Source organism: Protopterus annectens, chromosome 16.part0 (assembly GCF_019279795.1).
Source record: "Protopterus annectens isolate FY-2018-M chromosome 16.part0, PAN1.0, whole genome shotgun sequence".
NCBI lineage: Eukaryota > Metazoa > Chordata > Ceratodontiformes > Protopteridae > Protopterus > Protopterus annectens.
Genome location: NC_056750.1, coordinates 28,039,887 through 28,064,226, shown reverse-complemented (window position 1 = coordinate 28,064,226; position 24,340 = coordinate 28,039,887). Strand labels below are relative to the sequence as shown.

The window sequence follows — 24,340 nt, the reverse complement described above, 5'->3', positions numbered from 1 at the left end:
GGTGAGGATGCAAGGAGTAGAGGTGGCGAAGGTGGATGAGTTTAAATACTTGGGATCAATAGTTCAGAGTAATGGTGAGTGTGGAAGAGAGGTGAAGAAGAGAACAGAAGAGTACAGAAAGGATGGAGTGTGTGGAGAGGGGAGTGTCAGGAGTGATTTGTGACAGATGAGTACCAGTAAGAGTGAAAGGGAAGGGTCTACAAGAGGGTAGTGAGACCAGCTGTGTTATATGGGTTGGAGACAGTGGCACTGACAAAAAAGGCAGGAGTCAGAGCTGGATGTGGCAGAGTTAAAGATGTTAAGATTTGCAACGGGTGTGACGAGGGTAGACAGGATAATGTATAAGTATATTAGAGGGTCAGCCCAATTTGGATGGTTTGGAGACAAAGCCAGAGAGGCGAGATTCTGTTGTTTTGGACATGTTCTGAGGAGGGATGCTGGGTATATTGGGAAAAGGATGCTAAGGATGAAGCTGCCAGGTAAGAGGAAAAGAGGAAGGCCTAAGATAAGGTTTATGGATGTGGTAAGAGAGGACATGCAGGTGGTTGGTGTGACAGAGCAAGATGCAGAGGACAGGAAGAAATGGAAACAGATGATCCACTGTGGCAACCCCTAATGGGAACAGCCGAAGGAAAAAGAAGACAGAAGTATTTTACATAATCCATTCAAGAGTTTCTACACCAAAAAGTCTAAGATCATATAAACAGAAAAGTTATACATATATAAAAAAAGTCCTTAAAACCTATATATACTCAAATACTACCAAGCAATTACTTATGTTGTTATGAACAGTAGCCTACAGCAGACATAAGAATGAACTTTCATAGATATATTTTAACATAAAAACATATATTAACTATACTAAAACAAACAAAGCACTACACTACCTGGACAAAAAATTATTTGTCATTTGGAACCTGTAAGTAGTCCATATATGTATATCCCTACAATAAACATTAATCTACATAAAGTATCTACTGTCAGTTCTAAAACCAACTTAAGAAACTAAGTGTACTACACATATTAGAACTAGACATGCATAACAATAAATGTGAAGTTGTTCAATCTTGCCATTCATTCTTTACTGATGGGTTTGGAGCCTATCCATCGGCTCCGATACGGCTGTTTGCAAAGCTCAAGGTTTACCAGTAGCTCGAGACCAAGCCCCTTATCCCATGATGCACTGCTGGAATTACCCCAAATCTAGTTTGCCGCAGCATGGATCTCAGAGGTTCCAGATGTTCTTCATCTCACATTGCTGCAGTCCTTACACTTGGGTAGTCCGCTGTTGACTGACATCAGAGCGTCAGGGTACAAATGCGCATGACCGGCCATATTTTTCTTGCCTCAGTGGTGTATTCCTTGTTTTAGGCCTGAGCACGAGGCGCGTTGTTGGTGTCCAGGTTAGTCTTGAGAGCGGTGCAATTATAAATGCTCACGGATGTCCGGCGCCGCCTGTGCTTCTTGGAGCAAGAGGACAAAGCAGTTAAAAGAAGAACCGTCCATTGCGCGCGCGCGTTCTTTAGAAGTAATTATGAGTGTCGGTGGTTCCACGTTTAGCTTCAGTTGGTGTCAGATGTTTCAGAAGGTCAGGACTTCTCTGATTGGAATTTTGTTTTACCCCAGCATAGGCCTTTGGCTATACCTCCTGTTTTGGATGTGGTGGAAGATGAATCCGGTTCCTACAGATAAAGAGGCCAGGGCCTTGGATAGATGGGGAAAAGAAGTTTATACTTCTTCCACTCTAGCTATGAGGGCTTTGAATTGCCAGTTTCACATGTTGAAGTTACAAGATTTAGTACATGTTTCTGAACAGGTGGGTAAGCATTCTTTGCAATGTGGTTTTGATGCTGTACAGGCCTCGTTCTAGGGTGGCTGCCACTGGGTCAGTTCTTCGCAGGCACGCCTGGCTGATTTAGATGCTCCTTTACAATCTGATGTGTTGTTTGGTTCTCCTGTTGAGGCAGTTTTGCAGGTTCAGCCTCAAAGTTTAGTCAGTCTAGGGGGTAGTCTAGACGTGGTAGGGCAGAGCTCAGGGCTCTTTCAAGGCCTAGAAAGTTCTCCTGCACAGTCTTCGGGTGGGGGCGGGGGTCGGTCCTTTCTCAGAAACAGACCCAATGACCTAATTTTTCAGCTGCCAGAGCCTTCTGTCTGGCAGCACCTTTGGGGGGAGGCACTTTTTCAAAGAGATGCCTGGGGTATTCTGTGAGCGAAATATAGTGTCCAGTCTAGTAATCTCTCACATACTGTGTTGGTGTGTGACGGGTTCATGGCATCTTGTATTCTGGTGCTTCCCAATGCCAAACTGCATAAGCCTACTACAATGATCTCAAAATGTAAAATGTATGGCACTGCCAGATTTTGCATTCAAAAAGGATTTGTTGTGGTGGGCTCAGGAATGTCACCTAAACAAGGGACTTCTGACACTCCCCAAAGAGAGTCAGATTCTAACGACAGATGATGCCTCAGAACAAGCAGCTCGAGCTTCCTGAATGGAAGAAAGTGGATACAGACTAAGTGGCCTCACAGATCAACTTGAATAGATATGTTAGCAGTCCGATAGCAGCATCCAGTTTGCATTAAGCTTTCAAATTTTTACTTCTTGGGAGGTAGGTGCTTGGTTCTAACAGACAACACAACTGTCATGTGCAACATCAACAAGCAAGGCGGAACACATTCTAGCGGAACACAAACAAGCAAAATGATTTCTGTGGGAGACTGCTCTCAGTTGTTTTTCTTATCTCTCAGTTTTCTGCTGGAGCCGACAGGCTTGTAGCATGCCATGAGCAGAAGAATTAGTATGGATTTCGGAAGTTGACATGATCCTATGTATTTCAGAAGAAGTGGAAATCCATTCTCCACTATGACAGTAGATCTGGAACTCCACCCACTAAACCACCAGCTGCCGCAGTTTCTTTGCACAAAGGTTTCTATCCTACAGCTTGGAAAGTGGATGCTCTTTCTTTCTCAATTGGAGCACCTCAATGTATGCCTTCTTTCGCTGCCTCTCTTCCCAAAGGTACTCACTAAAAGCCAGACAAGAAGACAAGACAAGGATTTTGCTCCAATTGATTGATTTCGACAGCATTGGTACATGTTACCATTGGGCCTGGCACGAAGCCTCACCCCTTACCTTCCTCCATGGCACCTGTTTGTTTCAGTCATGTTGTCTCAGTCAGCTTGCTCACTTTTCCTCTCTAACAGCCTGGCATATTCTACTTTGAACTATAGTGTGCCTCTGTTTTAACAGCAAAGTTTCTTAAATGAAGTTATTTTTTTTTTAATGTTTTTAGCTAAATTAAAGTGTACGCAGAAAGGAGGAATTGAGACAATTTTGGAAATGGAGTGCGATTTTGATTTTTCTGGAGCCTAATTCTTTGTAGCTCTAACATACCTAATTTAAGTCAATCAAAGGTCAATATCTTACTTTCTCTTTAGGTTCAGCAGCAAGCACTGCTTGCTATGATTGAATCACCTGCAGCAATCCTTTTTCCACCAAGCAATTTGACCCCACCATTTGAATCTCGGGCACCCAAACCTAAAGCAAGACTGACCGGCTTGGGAGAATTTGTGGGTGTGAAGAAACTCACTCCCACAACCTTTGAGCAACTTGCAGCTACTACTGAATTAAAAGTTTTTATCATGACTTTTGCTTACTGCTTGGCTATTTTTTCTGCAAGAAGGGTTGTTTCTGAGCAGGCCCTTACATGTTGAGCCGATGAAGAACATAGTACAGTTTTGTACCTACCATAAATGTAGATGTTGAAGATCCCACATTGCTGCAGTCCAATTACTCCCTCCCCTCTTCTGTAGTTAGAGGCGGTTGTGTGGTTGGTGGGTTGTCATGATGGTGTATATTATATTGTACATATTTTTAGTGCTAGGATGGTTGGTTGTTTGTGTTGCTGTCTTTTTGTTTTACTTTATTTTTTAGGTCTCTCATCATCTGGGGCAAGAAAAAAGATTGAGGATGATCGCCGGGTCATGCGATTTGTACCCTGACGCTCTGATGTCAGTCAAATGCCTCTTGGACGATCGCCTTATACTTTTGATATTCGCCGGCCTAATGAGACAGCCGGACTACCCAAGTGTAAGGACTGCAGCAATGTGGATCTTCGAACATCTACATTTATGGTAGGTACAAAACTGTACTTTTTGCTTGAGCCAAAACGCGTTTTTCGCAAGTTATTTCTATAATATTTTGATATATCTTTGATATTACTCATAGATTAGTCATATAGTAGTTTCTGTAGTTTCTTATAAGCTCCCTTTCCCTTTGTGTGCTTGTTAAATAGTTTAGCTTAGTTGTAGTGGCCTCGTGTTTGGCCTGGTTGTTTTCTCTAATTATATAGATATATATTATATACATATTTAGCCAGTGTTGGCCCTTGGGCCATTGTTTAGAGTGTATGTGTTTTCTTTATTATCCTGGTTTAATTACCTGTTTTCTAAGCTTGTTAACTTTGAGCCTAGGCGTGGTTTTGGTGATGTAACTGAGTGTTACTTATTAGGCTTTATTTAGGCTTGTGTGGCTTTGTTTTTAATGTTAAGCCTAAAGGGATTTTTCTTTCGATATGTCTGAGGACAAAGACAAACACCCAAAGTCTGGATTCAAGAAATGTCCAGACTGCGGGCAAAAGATGTCTGTGGCTGATGAGCACGTTCAATGCGTTTATTGCTTAGGTGCTATACATTTGCAGGAGTCCTGCAGTATTTGCCACTCCTTTTCCTTGAGGGTTTTATTGGAGAGGAAAAGGAAGCTTGTTGATAGAGGCTTGCTGAAGCATCCTTTTTCCGACGCTTTGAGTGACCAGGATGGGGCCAGCAAGTCTTCTAAATCTTCAGGAGACTCCAAGGCGTCTAAAGAATCAAAAAAGTTTTAAAAAGTTGAGGATTCCAGGACATTGGCTCCACAGCTCTAGGAGCCGAGTGTCTTTTTGTTTTGGAGCCGCCCCACAGTTCTGGAGTCATTATCTAAGAGACCTGCATCTCCACTCCTTCATTCGGCACTGTCGGTGCACTCCTCTAGATATTCTTCGTGTTTCACTGTTGCAGTCATTACATTTGGGTAATCTGCTGGCAGGTTGCTTTCAGTCGGCCTGAATAACAAAGTCTTGAGTCCTGTGTCAGTTGCTGTCTCCTCTTCCATGACGTCAGGGGTACAAAACATGCAGCCGAAGCCATTTTATTCAGTCTTTCTTGCCGCGCGGTGCCCGAAGCAGAAGCAGTTCGCAAATGCCGGTCGGCCGACTCCTGAAATTTTCATATTCGAGTTTCAGAACCGAAGTCTTCAAACTAAAGCTAAGTACCCCGTTGGGGAAACTTTTTCTTGCTCCTTACCGATGTCAGTAAAAGTTAATATTTGCATTATTTGTGGGAAGAAAATACCTCATAAGGATTTTCATTTGTACTGTATTCCTTGCCTAGGTCCGGATCACAATGTGTCTTGCTGTCGGTTTTGTGCTAGATTTAACCAACGCACTATTAAGTGTCGGTATATTTTTGCTTCTAAATATTTTGGTGCAAGATTTAATTATCCTGAAATGTCGTCAGTTAGCAATCCGACTACTTGAGTTAATAAAAAACGCAAAGAAAAGACAGAGACAGACCGTCGAGGTCCAAAACTGACAACGAAGCTTTTCCTAAGCCAGTAGCTGGTGCGCCGGTACTCATTGAGGTGACTTCGCAGCCCCTGATACCCACTACTTTTGAGTCACAGGCCTCTACCGAGACCCATTCGGAGTCCGGTATGCCGCGAGTTTCTCAGAGTATTGAACCGCGGATGTCTCTCCCTTAGATGGGTCCGGAGCCGCTGAGCAGGCACTGGCTTCTGAGGGTGTTTTCAGGCCTCAACATTTTTATATTAAACCGACGCCAGCAACAAAAACAAGGTCAAAAACAACTTCTATGTCTAAAAAACCGACGCATGAGCCACGTGCTCAGGCCTCTATGCCTAAAAAGCAGATGATCAAAATGGCTGAGGATTTAATTACCTTGATCAGGGGTTCCCAACCCCCCCCCTGCTAAGAGGCCTAGGCAAGGCACTGATTATGAATCTTCATATCAGGTTTCCATTTCTTCTGATTCCTCTTCTGTTCAGGAATTTTCTATTCCACCCTATGAGGATTCTGATGCAGAGGAATCCATCTCATCTGCATCTCCTCCTGAGGATTACTCTTTTGGAGAGACCTTGCATACTTTAAGGGAACATTTTCACTGGGAGAGTCAGGACTTCTCTGAGTCAAAAAAGAGACTTGGAGATTTCCTTCTTCTTCCTCAGCATAGGCCTTTGGCAATACCCTCCTGTATTAGACATTGTTGATGATGTGTTCTCGGAATCGAGCATGGCTCCTGATTCCCTGCCTCCAGCTCCTAGTAAGACAGACAGATATTACAGGGTTCCTGACTCCCACAAATTTATTTTCAAAAATCCTGCTGCTGACCCTGAAACTATTTCTCAGGGTCCCAAAGGTGTAAAAGCCTCTACAGCCAAAAGTCCTACCCCTTCTGATAGAGATTCCAGGGCGCTGGATAGATGGGGTAAGAAGGTTTATACATCTGCAACCTTGGCAATTAGGGCTTTAAACTGCCAGTTTCATATGCTTAAATATCAACAGCATGTTATGGGCTTACTGAAACAGAAAATTATGTTGATTTCTGATTGTGTGAAAAATAGAGTTACAGGAATTATTGCATTCAGCAGAACAGGTTGGAAAGCATACTTTGCAATGTGGTTTTGATTCCTTTGAGGCCTCTTGTAGGGCCGCCATTACTGGATCTGTGATTATAAGGCATGCCTGGCTCAAGGAGCAAACTCTGCCTGTTCATGTTAAAGCTAAATTGTTGGATGCCCCTTTGCAGCATGATACTCTGTTTGGCAGTAAGGCAGAAGAGGTTTTAAAGAAAATGGAAGACACAGCTAAATCTATGCAGACTGTAAAAGATTTCTTGCAAGTGCAGCCACCCAGCTTCAGTAGGCACTGGCCTACTAAAATTTGGTCCTTTCCTGTGTCCAACAGAGCCACTCAGGGCAAATCCAGGTGCTCAAAAGGCTCCCGATACCAATCACAGAGTTCTTACAGGTCAAAGCAATGGGGTACCTCCACCTCCAAATCTGGAGGAAACAAAGCACAACCCTATAGTAAGCAGTCTCAATGACTTTCCTCTACCCTCACCAAGCACTTATCTTTTGGCAGCCCGCTTGGGGGGAAAACTAGCACTTCATGCTCAAAATTGGCAGGTAATTACCCAGGACAAGTGGGTATTAAACATAGTATCCCAGGGGTACAGATTTCATTTCCATACTTTGCCAATTCCAAACAGATGGCCAGATCTGCCACAAAACCAGTGGGCAGAGGCCCAGAAACAAGTCAGGTCCCTCATAGATATGGGGGCTATTCATCTGGTACCAGAAAAGGAAAAAGGACAAGGTTTTTATTCAAGACTTTTCCTGGTACCCAGAAAAGACAATTTATGGCGTCCAATACTGGACTTATCGATTTTGAACATGTTCGTGGACATTCCAGAATTCAAAATGCTGACTTTAAAACAGCTACTGCCTATGCTAGGCAGGAATGCTTGGTTAGTAACTCTAGACTTAAAAGCGGCATACCGGCATATCCCAATAAGGGAATCCTGCAGAAGATACCTCCGCTTCAAAGCAGTTTTTTTGCATTACCAATTCTCTGCACTGCCCTTTGGCTTATCTACTGTGCCCAGGGTCTTTAGAAAGTGCCTGGCACCAGTAATTGCATTCTGCAGACAAAGAAGCATACAAATCTATCCTTATCTGGGCGACTGTCTCATTCAAGCAGAGGACAAGGACACTCTTCTACAACATCTGGCATTTGTAAAAAGGCTTCTAGCATGCCTAGGGTACACCATAAACGAAAAGAAATCACAACTGGTACCCTCACAAATAATTACATTCCTGCGTGTAAGCAACTGACCAGATGGCTTACCCTCACGCCAGACAAACAAAGGCAACTGACAACATATTTCAAACAACTGGCAACAAAAATCCAGCTATCTGCAAGACAAATTCTGCAGGCTTTGGGGTTCATGGCATCCTGCATTCTACTAATTCCATATGCGAGACTGCATATGAGAAAACTTCAATGGTACCTAAAAAGTTTATGGAGTCAACATTGTCGCAGCCTGGAAACAATGATTCCTCTCATTCCATGCCTACAACAAGAGTTCCTTTGGTGGGCAGAGACATGTCACGAAAACAAGGGACTGTCATTCACTGTACCCCCTGCCACCCAAACCCTAACTACAGACGCATCAGATTATGCTTGGGGGGCCCACCTGGCAGGGAGATGCATTCAGGGCAAATGGAGCCCAAACGAAATGCATCTGCATATCAACCAAACAGAGATGCTAGCTGTTCAGGATGCTCTGAGAACCTTCAAGGACTTGCTTCATCCAGGACAACTACTGATAAAGACGGACAACACCACAGTTATGTGGTACATAAACAAGCAGGGGGGTACACATTCCTACCCCCTTTGCAACTAGCCATGGTTTTGTGGAACACAGCCTTGACTTACCAAATACATCTTCAAGCTCAATTTCTGGCAGACGACCTAAGCAGAAATCTTAATGGACCCACATGAATGTAAACTGGATCCACAAATATTCAGCATGTTAACACAGAAACGGGGGAGCCCAGACATAGATCTATTTGCCTCTCCCCAAAATTATCAGTTGGACAAATTCTGCACAAGAACTCATCACAAAAAAAGCATGGAAAGTGGATGCTCTATCCTTCAGTTGGAAAAACCTGTCAGTCTATGCCTTTCCCCCTCTGCCTCTACTGTCCAAGGTTTTACTCAAAGTCAAACAGGAAAAAACAAAAATGATCCTAATTGCTCTGGACTGGCCCTGCCAGCACAGGTACCCGCTTCTAAGGAATATGTCTCCCCTTCCTCCATGTTACTTGCCTCAAATACCTCATCTACTGTCTCAGGTGTAAAGGTGTAAAAGCCTCTACAGCCAAAAGTCCTACCCCTTCTGATAGAGATTCCAGGGCGCTGGATAGATGGGGTAAGAAGGTTTATACATCTGCAACCTTGGCAATTAGGGCTTTAAACTGCCAGTTTCATATGCTTAAATATCAACAGCATGTTATGGGCTTACTGAAACAGAAAATTATGTTGATTTCTGATTGTGTGAAAAATAGAGTTACAGGAATTATTGCATTCAGCAGAACAGGTTGGAAAGCATACTTTGCAATGTGGTTTTGATTCCTTGGAGGCCTCTTGTAGGGCCGCCATTACTGGATCTGTGATTATAAGGCATGCCTGGCTCAAGGAGCAAACTCTGCCTGTTCATGTTAAAGCTAAATTGTTGGATGCCCCTTTGCAGCATGATACTCTGTTTGGCAGTAAGGCAGAAGAGGTTTTAAAGAAAATGGAAGACACAGCTAAATCTATGCAGACTGTAAAAGATTTCTTGCAAGTGCAGCCACCCAGCTTCAGTAGGCATTGGCCTACTAAAAATTGGTCCTTTCCTGTGTCCAACAGAGCCACTCAGGGCAAATCCAGGTGCTCAAAAGGCTCCCGATACCAATCACAGAGTTCTTACAGGTCAAAGCAACGGGGTACCTCCACCTCCAAATCTGGAGGAAACAAAGCACAACCCTATAGTAAGCAGTCTCAATGACTTTCCTCTACCCTCACCAAGCACTTATCTTTTGACAGCCCGCTTGGGGGGAAAACTAGCACTTCATGCTCAAAATTGGCAGGTAATTACCCAGGACAAGTGGGTATTAAACATAGTATCCCAGGGGTACAGATTTCATTTCCATACTTTGCCAATTCCAAACAGATGGCCAGATCTGCCACAAAACCAGTGGGCAGAGGCCCAGAAACAAGTCAGGTCCCTCATAGATATGGGGGCTATTCATCTGGTACCAGAAAAGGAAAAAGGACAAGGTTTTTATTCAAGACTTTTCCTGGTACCCAGAAAAGACAATTTATGGCGTCCAATACTGGACTTATCGATTTTGAACATGTTCGTGGACATTCCAGAATTCAAAATGCTGACTTTAAAACAGCTACTGCCTATGCTAGGCAGGAATGCTTGGTTAGTAACTCTTGACTTAAAAGCGGCATACCGGCATATCCCAATAAAGGAATCCTGCAGAAGATACCTCCGCTTCAAAGCAGTTTTTTTGCATTACCAATTCTCTGCACTGCCCTTTGGCTTATCTACTGTGCCCAGGGTCTTTAGAAAGTGCCTGGCACCAGTAATTGCATTCTGCAGACAAAGAAGCATACAAATCTATCCTTATCTGGGCGACTGTCTCATTCAAGCAGAGGACAAGGACACTCTTCTACAACATCTGGCATTTGTAAAAAGGCTTCTAGCATGCCTAGGGTACACCATAAACGAAAAGAAATCACAACTGGTACCCTCACAAATAATTACATTCCTGCGTGTAAGCAACTGACCAGATGGCTTACCCTCACGCCAGACAAACAAAGGCAACTGACAACATATTTCAAACAACTGGCAACAAAAATCCAGCTATCTGCAAGACAAATTCTGCAGGCTTTGGGGTTCATGGCATCCTGCATTCTACTAATTCCATATGCGAGACTGCATATGAGAAAACTTCAATGGTACCTAAAAAGTTTATGGAGTCAACATTGTCGCAGCCTGGAAACAATGATTCCTCTCATTCCATGCCTACAACAAGAGTTCCTTTGGTGGGCAGAGACATGTCACGAAAACAAGGGACTGTCATTCACTGTACCCCCTGCCACCCAAACCCTAACTACAGACGCATCAGATTATGCTTGGGGGGCCCACCTGGCAGGGAGATGCATTCAGGGCAAATGGAGCCCAAACGAAATGCATCTGCATATCAACCAAACAGAGATGCTAGCTGTTCAGGATGCTCTGAGAACCTTCAAGGACTTGCTTCATCCAGGACAACTACTGATAAAGACGGACAACACCACAGTTATGTGGTACATAAACAAGCAGGGGGGTACACATTCCTACCCCCTTTGCAAACTAGCCATGGCTTTGTGGAACACAGCCTTGACTTACCAAATACATCTTCAAGCTCAATTTCTGGCAGACGACCTAAGCAGAAATCTTAATGGACCCACATGAATGTAAACTGGATCCACAAATATTCAGCATGTTAACACAGAAACGGGGGAGCCCAGACATAGATCTATTTGCCTCTCCCCAAAATTATCAGTTGGACAAATTCTGCACAAGAACTCATCACAAAAAAGCATGGAAAGTGGATGCTCTATCCTTCAGTTGGAAAAACCTGTCAGTCTATGCCTTTCCCCCTCTGCCTCTACTGTCCAAGGTTTTACTCAAAGTCAAACAGGAAAAAACAAAAATGATCCTAATTGCTCTGGACTGGCCCTGCCAGCACAGGTACCCGCTTCTAAGGAATATGTCTCCCCTTCCTCCATGTTACTTGCCTCAAATACCTCATCTACTGTCTCAGAAGAACTATCAAATTTTGCACACTCAGCTCCAAACTCTGAGTCTAGCAGCATGGCTAATCAACTAATTATTCAAACAACACCTCTCTGTAAATCTGTGGTGGATGTCATTTTGGAAGCCAGAAGGCCTAGTACTAGAAAATCTTATGCTGATAAATGGAAGAGATTCTGTGCTTGGAACCAAGCACAAGGAATAGACACAGCAAAGCCCAATATTCCTCAGATTTTACAATATTTGACTGAGATGCTTGACAAGGGCCTATCTTTTTCTTCAATAAAAATCCATGCATTTGCCATCTTGGCTCATTATAACACAGAGCCTCCCCTCTTTTCTCATCCTCTGCTTAAACCGTATCTTAGAGGGGCCAAATATTTAAGGCCTCCCAGAAGAGCACCAACTCCTGCATGGGACCTAAATTTTGTGCTGGAAAAACTCACCCTGCCTCCTTTTGAACCAGCAGCTACTGCAGATATAACATTTTTATCTTGAAAACAGCTTTTCTTTTAGCAGTCACTTCAGCAAGAAGGGTTTCAGAATTACAGGCTCTCATGGCATTGTGGAGCCTTTTGTTATATTTTTCCCGGGCAGGGTGTCCCTCAGGACCAATCCTTCTTTTATGCCTAAGGTGGTATCCAGTGTGGCTCTTAACCATACCATTCACCTGACAACATTTTACCCAAATCCGCAGAACAAGGGGGAGCGGATTTTGCATTCATTGGATGTACACAGACAACTAAGATTCTGCCTAAATAGGACCAAATCTCTAAGAAAGTCTGAGCAACTACTGGTAGCATTTGCTGCAGGGTCAGAGGGGAAGGCTATATCAAAGCAGACCATTTCTAAATGGATAAGCCACTGCATTCGTTTCTGCTATTTGCACCATGGTAAACCGGAGCCCAAGGGGATCAGATCACATTCCACCAGGGCTGCCTCTACTTCAGCAGTTTTTCTCAGAGGGGTTCCAACCAAAGACATTCTAGAAGCTGCTACTTGGAGCTCTGTTCATACCTTCACAAAGCATTATCATTTACCTCTCTTCTCCAAATCCAGGGCAGGCTTTGCCACTGCAGTCCTGCAGGGCCTTCTAGCCACTCCTAATGCTGTTTAGTTCCATCCTCCCATCCATAGCTTTGGGATTCTACCCAAATGTAATGACTGCAACAGTGAAACACGAAGAACATAGTACAGTTGTGTACACTTACCATAAATGTAGATGTTCTAGTGTATTCACTGTTGCAGTCCTGGTTACCCACCCGCCATCCCCCTTTCTATACCTTTTCTTTCCTTCACTATACTCAAAAGCCTTTGTGGTGTATTTGCTTTTAGTTGAAGGTAAAGTTTATGTTTCTAAAAGTGTATTTATATATTTACTGTTTACTTATATATATATCTTTGCTCCCCATTTGGGGGGCACCTGACATCTGGGGCAAGAAAAACTGAATAAAATGGTGTCTGCTACATGTTTTGTACCCCTGACGACCTGACATCATGGAAGAGGAGACGGCAACCGACGCAGGACCCAAGACTTTGTTATTCAGGCCGACTGAGGGCAACCTGCCAGCAGATTACCCAAGTGTAATGACTGCAAAAGTGAATACACTCGAACATCTACATTTATGGTAAGTGTACACAACTGTACTGTCTTCTGTCAGCTTCTTGGATTTGGATATGGACCGATTGGTGCAGAAGCCCTTACGGGCACCAGGCCTTGCTAAATTGTTGTCGGCTCCGACCTTAGCATCGGAACCAAAGACCACCACCCCGGATTTGACTGCTCCTCCTCCGAGCCGTACCGGACCTTCGGAGCCAGAGGGGGCCGACCTGCTGATTGTGGAGCCTTTGGAGCCGAGACCTGCTTTGGTGTCCTCGGTTCCATCTACTGCAACATCCTCGGCAATGATCGGGGACTCCAGGAGCCGACACTCTCCTGTCGGGTCCAGAGAGGATAGTCACACCGACTTGGTGCCAACTCTTCCTCTCAAGGTCTCGGCTCGGATGGGCTCGGCTCCTACCTCCGGCTTGGAGCCCACGGCCTTGGTGCAGGAGGGGCTGGCAGTTCCTTCAGGTCCGTCGACTCCTCCTCCTCAGAGCCGTAATGCCTTCGAAGCCATGAGGAGAGCCTTGTCCCCAAAGACATTCTCGACACCAGGTCTGGCGTCTTCTTCCCCCAAAGTGCCTGTGTCCACTTCTGCCACCATCGTCCAGGCTAAGTCTAGAGACCCTGAGCCTCAGGTAGCCCTACAGGGCGCCCCCTGCTCTTCTGAGACCTCCCCAGAGGCTCCCACTGAAGAGATCCCCAGGAAGAGATTGTGCAAGAGGAGATACTTGGACTCCCCACAAGAGTCTTTGACATCTGACATTGACTTGGATGAGTCAGAAGGGTCCCCACGATCCCCCTCTGAGGATATCTCCTTTGTGGAGATGCTCGAGATCCTTAGGCAGAGGGGTGATTGACAGTCCAAAAGCCCTACTGAGGACAAGTCAGTTCTCCTGAAGGCTTTTGGGTCTCAACCTTCCACCTCTTGGGTGTCTCCTCCCTTCGATGAGCTCATGCAGCTGATCTCTTGGAGGGCGTGGGAGTCACAAAAGTCCATGGAGTCTGTCCCTTGGAGGCCTAATAAGTTTATTTCTGCTCCCGTAGATAAATCCTTTTTGTCCAAAGGAGTCCCTGTTGATGCCGTGGTGGTGGTGGCGGCGGCCATCAAAAAGGAAATGTCTGAGACTTCCTCGTCTTTCCTTACTCCTAACAGAGTGTCCAGGATCATGAATAGATATGGGAAACATATGTTTAGTTCAGCGACTTTTACACTCTGATCACTGAAGTATTTGACCTATTTCACCAGACTGCAAACAGATCTCCTTAAGGAGCTGAGAGATACTCTTCAGGGTGCTGTAGCTGCAGGGGCTTCCGGCAAAGTTGCCGTCCAGCTTGCTACCCTAAATTCCATTGTGAAACTCATCCATGCGTCTCATATCATATGCAGCTGATGGGACGAGTAGGGCAGCGGGTACAGGAATTGCTCTAAGAAGACATTCCTGGATGCGGTTGTGTTCCTTCACGGAGCACTTTAAGTCTTCATTTGTGAACACCCCTTTTGATGGCTCATCTCTCTTTGGGCCTAAAGTGAAAGAAACTTTGACCAGGTGTGAGCAGGAGGGAAAGACTCTGTCTGCCTTCAGAGTCTGTTTTTCCACCCCTACTCAGCCTTACCCTAAGGGCCAAAGGGGAGGAAAAATGCAGTTACGAAAAGCCCAAGGAGCCTTTCAGGACACACGTGGTGAACCCCCCTCTAGTGGCAGAGGAGGGGGTAATAATGGAAGATGCCGCACTCACGGCAGAGGGGGTCCGCAACACCAGGGTGACAGAGATCACTTCTCTGGTCAACCCTGTCAGCGCTCCTGAAAGAAGGCCCGACTGTCCTGCTCTGGAGGTAGTCGGGGGTCGCTTATCTTTGTACCCAGATGCCTGGCAAGATATAACAAACGACAGCTGGGTACAAAGTGTTATTTCCAGAGGGTATTTCATACCGTTCTCCTCTCCACCCACAAGGAGAATCCTCGACGTTCCACCCAGTTAACAGGAAACAAGCAACTATAGCGGTCCAGAAGTTGCTAGATAAGAGTCATCCAGCCAGTCCTAGCAGACCAAATAGGATCCGGAACTTACTCAAGATTCTTTTTGGTTCCAAAAAAAACAGGGGACTGGAGACCCATTTTGGACCTCAGCAGACTCAACCAATTTGTGAAGAAAAAGAAGTTCCGGATGGTCACGCTACAGTCTATACTTCCCTTTTTAGGGAAGGACAGTTGGATCGTACTACCACATAAAAATGTTCAGGCCATCCAGACATCAACTGTGATTCCAGCTGGGAGCCAATCATTATCAATTCCGAGCCCTGTCCTTTGGTCTCACTACAGCCCCCAGAGTGTTCACCAAATGCATGGCAGTGGTCAAGGCTCACCTGAGGCGTCTAGGATTCCAGGTGTTTCCATAACTAGACTATTGGCTCCTTACCTCCACCACCAGGCATCAACTGATTCAGGCAAGGGAATACACTCTGACACTCTGCAATCACTTGGGCATTACAGTCAACTCAGAAAACTCTGCCTTGTTGCCATCGCAGCATATCGTCTTTATAGGGGCAGAGTTAGACACTTTAACCACCACTCTGTGACTACCAATCAAGAGGGTCTTTCTTCTTCACCAGCATGTCAGCGCATTGGTATCGAAAGACAGAGCACCAGCCGCAGAAGTTTTAAAAGTATTATGTTTGATGGCTGCAGCAATCTTAGCCATACCATTAGCAAGGATGCATATGCGGATTCTTCAATGGCTGCTGTTCACTCAATTGTGTTATCAGGAACTTCCAATGAATCACATGATTTTAATTACGAACTCTTACAGGAGAGATCTCCAGTGCTGGTTGACGTCTCTTCATGTAACCATAGGATGCCCCTTTGTACTACCCCCTCCAGTAGCCACTGTGACCACAGATGCTTCCCTGATAGGGTGGGGGTGCATTTTCAGGGAAAGACTGCCCAAGGCACATGGACGGATCAAGAGTCACATCTGCATGTCAATGTTCTGGAGATCAGATCAGTACTTGTGGCATTGCAGTACTTCCAGGACTCTCTTCCTCTAGGGATGATTGCAATTCAGACAGACAATATGTCAGTAGTCTGGTACTTGAACAAGCAAGGCAGGACCAAGTCTTACCCCCTTTGCTGAGAAGCCTTCAGAGTTTGGCAGTGGGCTGTCTCCTCCCAGCGCTTTCTGTTGGCAACGCGCATCCCAGGGAGATCCAATGTCATAGCAGACAAACTGAGCAGGGCGATCTTGTTTTGCCAGTGACATCAACATAAAATTTAGAAGCTATTTTGCCCTGATTTCCGCCTCCGGGAGAACCCCCCCGAGAGACGCACTCATACACGATTGGCCCCAGGTCTCCTCTATGCATTCCCTCCAATCCTGCTAATACCCAGACTTCTACAGAAATCAAAGTTGCTGGGAGGGACCATCATTCTTATAGCCCCTCATTGGCCTTGGCAGATTTGGTTCCCATTTCTTCATCAACATTATCATCATCTCTTGGAGGATCCATAGATTCTGGACCCAGTTCCGGACCTTCTGACACATCCGTCGGGGGACCTCCATCCTTCCTTGCAGTCACTGAAGCTAACAGCTTGGCTGCTCCAGTTCCCCTCATAGCCAGGCCTCACAACCTTTCTAGTGAGACAAGGCAGATCCTTTTGTCTTCCCATAAGCCGTCCACCAGACGATTGTATCTTAGTAAGTGGAAGAGATTCTCCATTTGGGCCTCTAAGCAGAACATTGATTCTTATCAAGCCCCCTTGACGTCCATATTAGAATTCTTGAGTATGATCTTTAATAAAGGAGCTGCAGCCACAACAGTTCGGGTCCAGTTGGCTGCTATATCTAACTTTCATCTCGGAGTTGACGGGCTAAATGGAATGTCCCACAAAATTGTCCAAGGCCTTTCTCAAAGGGACCTTCCAGATGAGGCCTCCAGTGAAAACTCCTTATTCTCCTTGGAATCTAAACTTTATGCTGTCTGGTATAATTCTTCCCCCGTTTGAACCAGCATCATCTTGTGACCTCAAATTCTTACCATGGAAAACCATTTTTCTGGTACCTACTACTTCTGCCCGCAGAGTGCCAGAGCTTCAGGCTTTATCTATCAGCCTTCCTTATTTGATTTTTCATGCTGATAGAGTATCACTTAGGACAAACCTCTTTTTTACCCAAAGTTTGTTCAGAATCTAATATCAACCAAGTCATTGAGTTTGCCAGTCTTCTTCCCTAACCATTCCAATAAACTAGAGTATATGCTGCACAAACTTGATGTTCACAGACAACTCTGATATTATTTGGACAGAACAAAAGATGTTAGAAAATCAGACCAGCTCTTTGTGTCTTTCTCTGACGCCTGAAAAGGTAGACCAGTGGCTAAAATAATGCTTTCTAAATGGCTATCTGATTGTATCACTTTTGTTTATTCAGTTGCTAATATGCCCTTACTACACAAGATTAAAGCTCACTCTACCAGAGCAGTTTCTACATCTTCTGCATTCCAAGCCAAATTGCCCCTTGATAACATTTGTGCTGCAGCCACTTGGTCTAAACCTCATACCTTTATCACTCATTACAAAGTTGATAAGGTCTCCAGAGACCGGGCTTCCTTTGGGTCTACGGTCCTGAAGAATGTACTTCCATGAGCCACCCAAGATTAAGGGTGCTAGGGACGCTACCCATCAGTAAAGAATGAATGGAGAGATTGAACAACTTCACATTAAGAAGTTATGTACTCACCATAACATTCCATGTGAGTTCCATTTCGCCTTCATTCTTACGTCCCTTCCTCCATCCCCCCCACCTGGCTGATAGTTGACCTAGAGGCTGGTCTCATCCTGGCTACTCAATTCTTCTTCCTCTCTATGGGAGGGTAGTTCTCTTATATGGATATAGTACACGCAGGAAACAGATCTGAGGTAATTCCAGCAGTTCATCATGGGATAAAGGGCTTGGTCTCGAGCTACTGGTAAACCTTGAGCTTTGCAAACGGCCGTATCGGAGCCGATGGATCGGATCTGAACCCATCAGTAAAGAATGAAAGTGAGATGGAACAACTCACATGGAACGTTATGGTGAGTACATAACTTCTTAATAATATATATTGGGTCTATATTACCTAATTGAAGAGACACTTCTTCGAATATGTAATCATTGGCCCCTAAACACAGAGATGCGAAAACCGTGAACGGCCAAACCCGCAAATTTTTCCTAGGGAAAAAATTTGCATGGCCATAGAAACAAGACAAACACTTCAAATGTAATTTGTGGGGGACTTTGCCCCCCACACACCCTGACGTGGGGGGCTGTGCTCCCCACACCACCCTCTAACTAAATATACCAACTCCCAGATCGCTCTTCATTGGGGTGAAGGGTAAACTCCGGGAACGGCCAACTGAATTTTTTTTCCTTAGGAAAAAATTAGCGGTTTTGGCCCTTCGCGGTTTTCACATTTCGGTGTTTAGGGGTCGATGATTACATATTCGAAGAAGTGTCTCTTCGATTATGTAATATAGACCCTCTATATCTATGAAAGTTCTTTCTGTTTTATTTTGTCTAAATAACCACTTGGTATGGGAATGTGTTTAGTTCACTGGGAGAGAGATTTTTTGTTATGTTTCCAGAAATCCTTCCTGACTCCTCCTCAGGATCATGTTTTTGTAGGTTGCAGACTCCAGACCAATCCTATGCTGGCTTCCGTGCCACCACCCAAGTCACTGACTCTAATTGCCTTTTTTCAGTCCATTCTTCCTCAAGTCTTATTTAAAGTCAGGGAGTTTCTAAGGGCTCTGGGATTCATGGCTTCCACCATTCTAATGCTTCCTCTAGCCAGACTCCATATGAGGAAGTTACAGTGGTTCCTAAAGTCAGTCTGGCTTCAGCATTGTCATCCTTTAGACTTTCTAGTTCTTCCATGCCTCAAACTAGAGCTTCAGTGGGAGAGGCATCTGCTGTCTCTCAACCCAGGGCTTCCTTTTCAGCCTCCACTCCCCTGTCAGGAAGTTTTTTCAGCTGCCTCAGACACAGGGTGTGGGGCTTCTTTTGGCCCTCTAAAAGTTCAGGACCTTTGGCCCATTCATCAGAGGACAGACCACATCAACATCAAGGAGATCACAGCTCTCCTCCTTGCTCTTCAGGCCTTCCATACTCTGTTTTTTCAGGGCCTCTCAAAATCTTTACAGACAATACCACAGTGATGTCATACAAAGACATATGTCTGGAGCATTTCTCCCTGGGCCTCTGCTGAAAAATGGCTCATTGCAAGTCAGACTTTCCAGGTAACCAAATGTTAAATAAATAAATTAAACAAGCAAGCAAGGGGGGACTTGGTCTTACCTCCTGCGCAGACTAGCTCTTCAGGTTTGGGATTTGGCTGTCCAGTATCAGGTGACTCTTCAAGCTGTGTATATTCCTTCATAACAGAACCTTGTGGCAGACTCAGAGCAGGTCCATAACACAGACTCACGAGTAGATGCTTCACAGAAATGTGTTTCTGGACATTGTCCACCAGTAGGGTACTCCTCAGGTAGATCTTTTTGCCTTCCCTCTGAACAGGCAACATTCTCTCTTTTGCACCAGAATCCCAAGTCCTCTGGCATATAAAGTATATACCCTCTCTTTTTCTTGGAAGGGGATGTTTCTGTATGCCTTCCCTCCCCTTCCTCTCATACTGAGAGTCCTGCTCAAGATAGAATAGGACTTCCCCAAAATCTTGTTGGTGGCTTCCTATTAGCCCAGACAACATTGGTTCCCACTTCTTCTGCGTCTTGCTAAAGGCAGATCACCACAGGTTATCTCACAGGGTGGACCTACTCACACAAGACAGAGGGTCTTTCATCCATCCTGCACTTGTCCACTCTTCATCTGACACTGTAGGTGATAGGGTTTTGATCCCTTCTAGGCACCTTTTTTTTTTCTTAAGGACATGCTGCAGGTTTTACAAGAGGCCAGGAAACCCACTACCAGGAAATCTTATTTGTCAAAATGGAAGAGATTTTCTGTCTAGTGCATTTTGTAAACAGGATCCACTTTCTGTGGAGATTCCTATGGTCCTGTCTTATTTGTGTGAATTGCTCCATGCTGGGTTGGCATACTCGTCAGTTAAAACTCACCTTTCAGCTATTTTTGCTTGTTTGCCAGGTGGTTATTATCAAGTTGAATTAAAAGAGGTTGTTGATATTTTTTTGTGTCACTTTTACCAGATTGATAGTTCCTGGGCTTATCAACCCTTGGAATAAGTTGTTTGCTTTTTAGAAATCATTTGATGCCTTTAATTCATTTAATTCAAATTAAAGGCTCCGATATCCAAGACATAAAAAATGATTATTCCAAAACTTGTGCTTGGAAGAGGACAAGTTGTTATATGTACAAGAAAATATATAATTATTTTTTTTAAATGCCAGAAAACAACAGCATGACATGTTTAATTTCTAATTTCTGAATGTCATGCTAATTCAGTGTAGATAATTTAGCAGAAATTAAAAAAAAATTCTGTCTCTTACTGAAACAGAATCCTTTAGTAGAACTTTTTATACTCTTAATTTTATACTATCATTTTCTAAGGATGATCGCTTGAAGAATTTACTTGTTTATAAACAGAACTTGCTGCAATGAATAGTAGTGCTATCCCCTGTGAAAACTTTTCGAATTGCAGGATTATTTTAACTGGTATTAAATTATGCATTAATGGAAGAAGATGCAAATTTATATAGAAAATATTTGCAAATTATTTCACATTATTTTTTATTTTTTCAGTGATCAGTAATTATTTTGATGTACAACATATTTATTTGCCCTTTCCTTGCTTTCATTTATGTATGAGCAGGTAGGACACAAGTCTACGGTGACCAGGATATTCAGAAGAAATCAGATATGCTAGATCGTAAATTGGATGAACTTTCACGAGAGCGTGCTATGTTTAGAAGTGACAAGGAAAAGGTAAAGCTTTTCTGTTTGTTAATATCAGTATGCTTTGTCAAAAATGCATTTTATGTTCACGTAAAATAAAGAATGTGATGCTTTGTCTACATGACAGGTATGAGGAAATGTATTTTGTTTGAATAAGACGCCAAGTTTATTTGTTTATTTTTGGCCACTCGTTCTCCCCATGATGATCAGCTCCCTATTTCCTGCTTTTACATTTATTCCTCTGAGCCCTCCGTTTCCCAGGACACCAGAAAAGGGAGATACATTTGGAGTTAGGGAACTTGGCAGTTATCTAGTAGGGAAAAAGAAAGTTTTATTGTGCTCCTGTTAAGTCTTCCTGATTGGACAGTGATGTGCATTCCCTGCTGTACTGGCCCCCTGTCTGCTATTTTGCTTTGTCTCAGCCATAGTTTCAGCTAGAGAGCATGTGCACTCCTTGATGAGCTCCTGCTCCCAGGAATATCTGCTTTCAAGAGTTTCAATCTTACATAATTCTCCCGGGTAGAGCTCTTGCACTTTGATATCACCTAACCCTGAGGTAGGCAGATTGGCATCAACCATTCATGTCCAACCCTCCCCAATCAGTGTCTTCAGCATCTGGTTCACTTATCAAACCTGGGCTGTCTGGGGTGTAGTTGGGGCCGCAGAGACAGCTGTAACCATAGATAACCTCCCAGCTGATTACTGTAAAATCACTGCAGACGCAGTAGCCTACCTTGTATCCATATTAATTAACTACCTGACAAAAAAATCCGACTTCCTGCCCTTACACAAAGGAAAACACTCTGTAGAACTGTCATGCACTATTGCAAACAACACACTAAAAAGTTCAGCACAGGTGGAAAAACTTAGAAGATACACAGATAAATATAAAGGAAAAGTACAAAATAAGCAGTTTATTGATGACCCAAAAAGGTTTATAGAGAAGGTAAAAGGAATTGAAATACCCCAACAAAAGAAGAAATAGATACTTCTCCAAAATGTGTCTATGAAGATCCTGTGGAACATAACAAAGATGCTAAATAGAAGAAGTAAAAGAAAGAATAAGAAGTTTAAAAGTACAGGATATGAAATGGGATGAAGTAACAGCCGGAGACACTGAATTGACATCTTTGCACAAAGATTTAGCCATGAATAAGAACTATTTATATGAGCACCCCAAACAGACACCAAGCTGGTTAACAACAAGAAAAACAGTGTCCTACTTGAGAGTGAACCTGCAAGCTACCCTAAAAGTTATAGACCAATAACGTGCCTTCTGACTACATATAAACTATACACGGGAATTGATGCTGACAGAGTTTGTAGTCATTTAGAAGAAAACTCAGTAATGGCAGTAGAACAAAAGGGCAATAAAAGAAAGTCATATAAAATAAAGGATCATTTGTTGTTAAAGTCATAGTGGAGATCTGTAAAAAGTGGGAAACATCTAAGTATGGCATGGAGTGACTACAAAAAAGCTTTTGATAGTATCCTACATTCATGGATAAAAGAGTGCTTAAAAATGTATAAGATGGACCCTACACTGATCGACTACATTACAGTGACCATGAAACAGTGGCAGACCACTTTGCAATTAAGCCATACTAAAGGACAACTTATTCCAAGGATAAAAATTCAAAGGTGGATATTCCAGGGCAACTCTCTGTCACTGTTGCTATTCTGCCTTGCCCTTAACCCATTAAGCTGTTTACTTAACAGCTTAGGCAATGGCTATAATTTGACTCCTAGAAGACAGCAAAGTGTAAAGAATTCTCATCTTCTTTTTGTCAGTGATTAAAAACTGACTATAGCTCATCAGATGAGGAACTGAAAGCACTACTGCAGGTTGTCAAAACTTTTTCAGATGATATAAGAATTTCATTTGGTCTTGATAAATGTGCAAAAGTAACCTTTAAAACAGGAAAACATCAATTTGGGACAAGAATGTGATATAAAAGAACTTGAGCAAGAGGGAGTGTATAAATATTTGGGAGGATCAACAATAAAACATGAACAAATGTGAATAAAACTTTGTAAAGAATACTTTAGAAGACTTAAATTAATCCTGAAAACAACATTGACATCTAGGAACAAAATCCAAGCTATAAACCAGTTTGCTCTTCCTGTCCTAACTTGCAGTTTTTAAGTGATTGACTGGCCCCAAAACATGTTGCCTAGATTAGATAGGAAAACAAGAAGGATGCTTCATGCTTACCAAATGATTTATAAAAATCAGTGTATACCAAAGATTATATATTTCCCATTCTGAAGGAGGGATGGGCCTTCTTGAAATTGATTATATGTATAGATCTGGAATTGTGGGACTCCACTCATATCTGCTGACCTCACGAGACCCAAATGTTGTGGAAGTTTTGAAACAAGAGGAGAATAAATCTAAGATGACTTCTGTGCTTAATCTAGCAGATGCATATCACCATCAAGCAGGAATGGAAATCAAACCAGGAGTAGATAAAAATCAGGCAGGAACTTAATGTGCCAAAAAACAAAAGAATGTAAGGTGAAGGACCAGATGAGAAGTCAAGAAATGTAGAAAATGCATAAATATAGTTGCAAGTATAGAAAACTTCTGGAAGAACCTCATATTGATCAGGAATGAATGCAGGGATGGTTAAGGAAAGGTGAATTCAAACCAAGAGATGAAAGGTTAATATTGGCGGCCCAGGATAGTGAGCTACGTACACGCTGGTTTACAAAGTCCATTGAACATGTGGGAGAAACAGACAAATGTAGGTTTTATAAAACCGAATTGGTAACAGTCACAACTCATTGCTGGTTGTGAGATACTAAGGACTGTATACTGAAAGGAATAATAATATGGCAAGACTATTGCACTGGGGATTGTGCAAACATGGTATTGAAGTGGCTGAAAAAACACTGGAAACATCAACAAAAAGATAGATGCTAGAAAACCAGATATAGTGGTCTATGAAAAGAAGATAACGTAGCATTTGTCATTGAAATCTCTACACCCAGTGACTACAGTGTGACAACAGAGAGAGACAAAGTCATAAAATGTCAAGATCTGCAGTCAGAAACGAGAGCAATGTGGAAGAAAGATACCCAGGCAGTTCCAGTAGTAGTAGTAGGAGCAGTTGTATTTAGATATGTTACCAGTCCATCTAACCCCGTATGAATTGCAGGAGGAGTCATCATTTCAGGCTTGCTAGTTGTTGCTGATGCACCTACAAAGGGGAGAAAACTCTGAGAAAAGAAAAGGAGCCACTTTTGTAATTTTAAGAATTTTCTTCTGATTTTTTGTTAAGTTTTACTGCTTTGCCGCCTACGTTTTGGCATTTTCCGGCTTGCTAAAGTTTATATCTGTAACAGTAACAGTACTTGGAA

At 43.4% G+C, this 24,340-nt stretch overlaps 1 protein-coding gene across 6 annotated transcripts in view; it reads left to right on the top strand.

Moving 5' to 3' along the window:
* SETX (senataxin) overlaps positions 1 to 24,340 on the top strand; it is a 2,451,437-nt gene that overhangs the window by 1,597,951 nt on the left and 829,146 nt on the right. For all 6 annotated transcript variants that reach the window (XM_044058409.1, XM_044058411.1, XM_044058407.1 and 3 more), the window contains one exon: positions 20,895 to 21,007. In XM_044058409.1, coding sequence (XP_043914344.1) covers positions 20,895 to 21,007 — 113 coding nt within the window. The remainder of the gene's footprint in view (positions 1 to 20,894; positions 21,008 to 24,340) is intronic.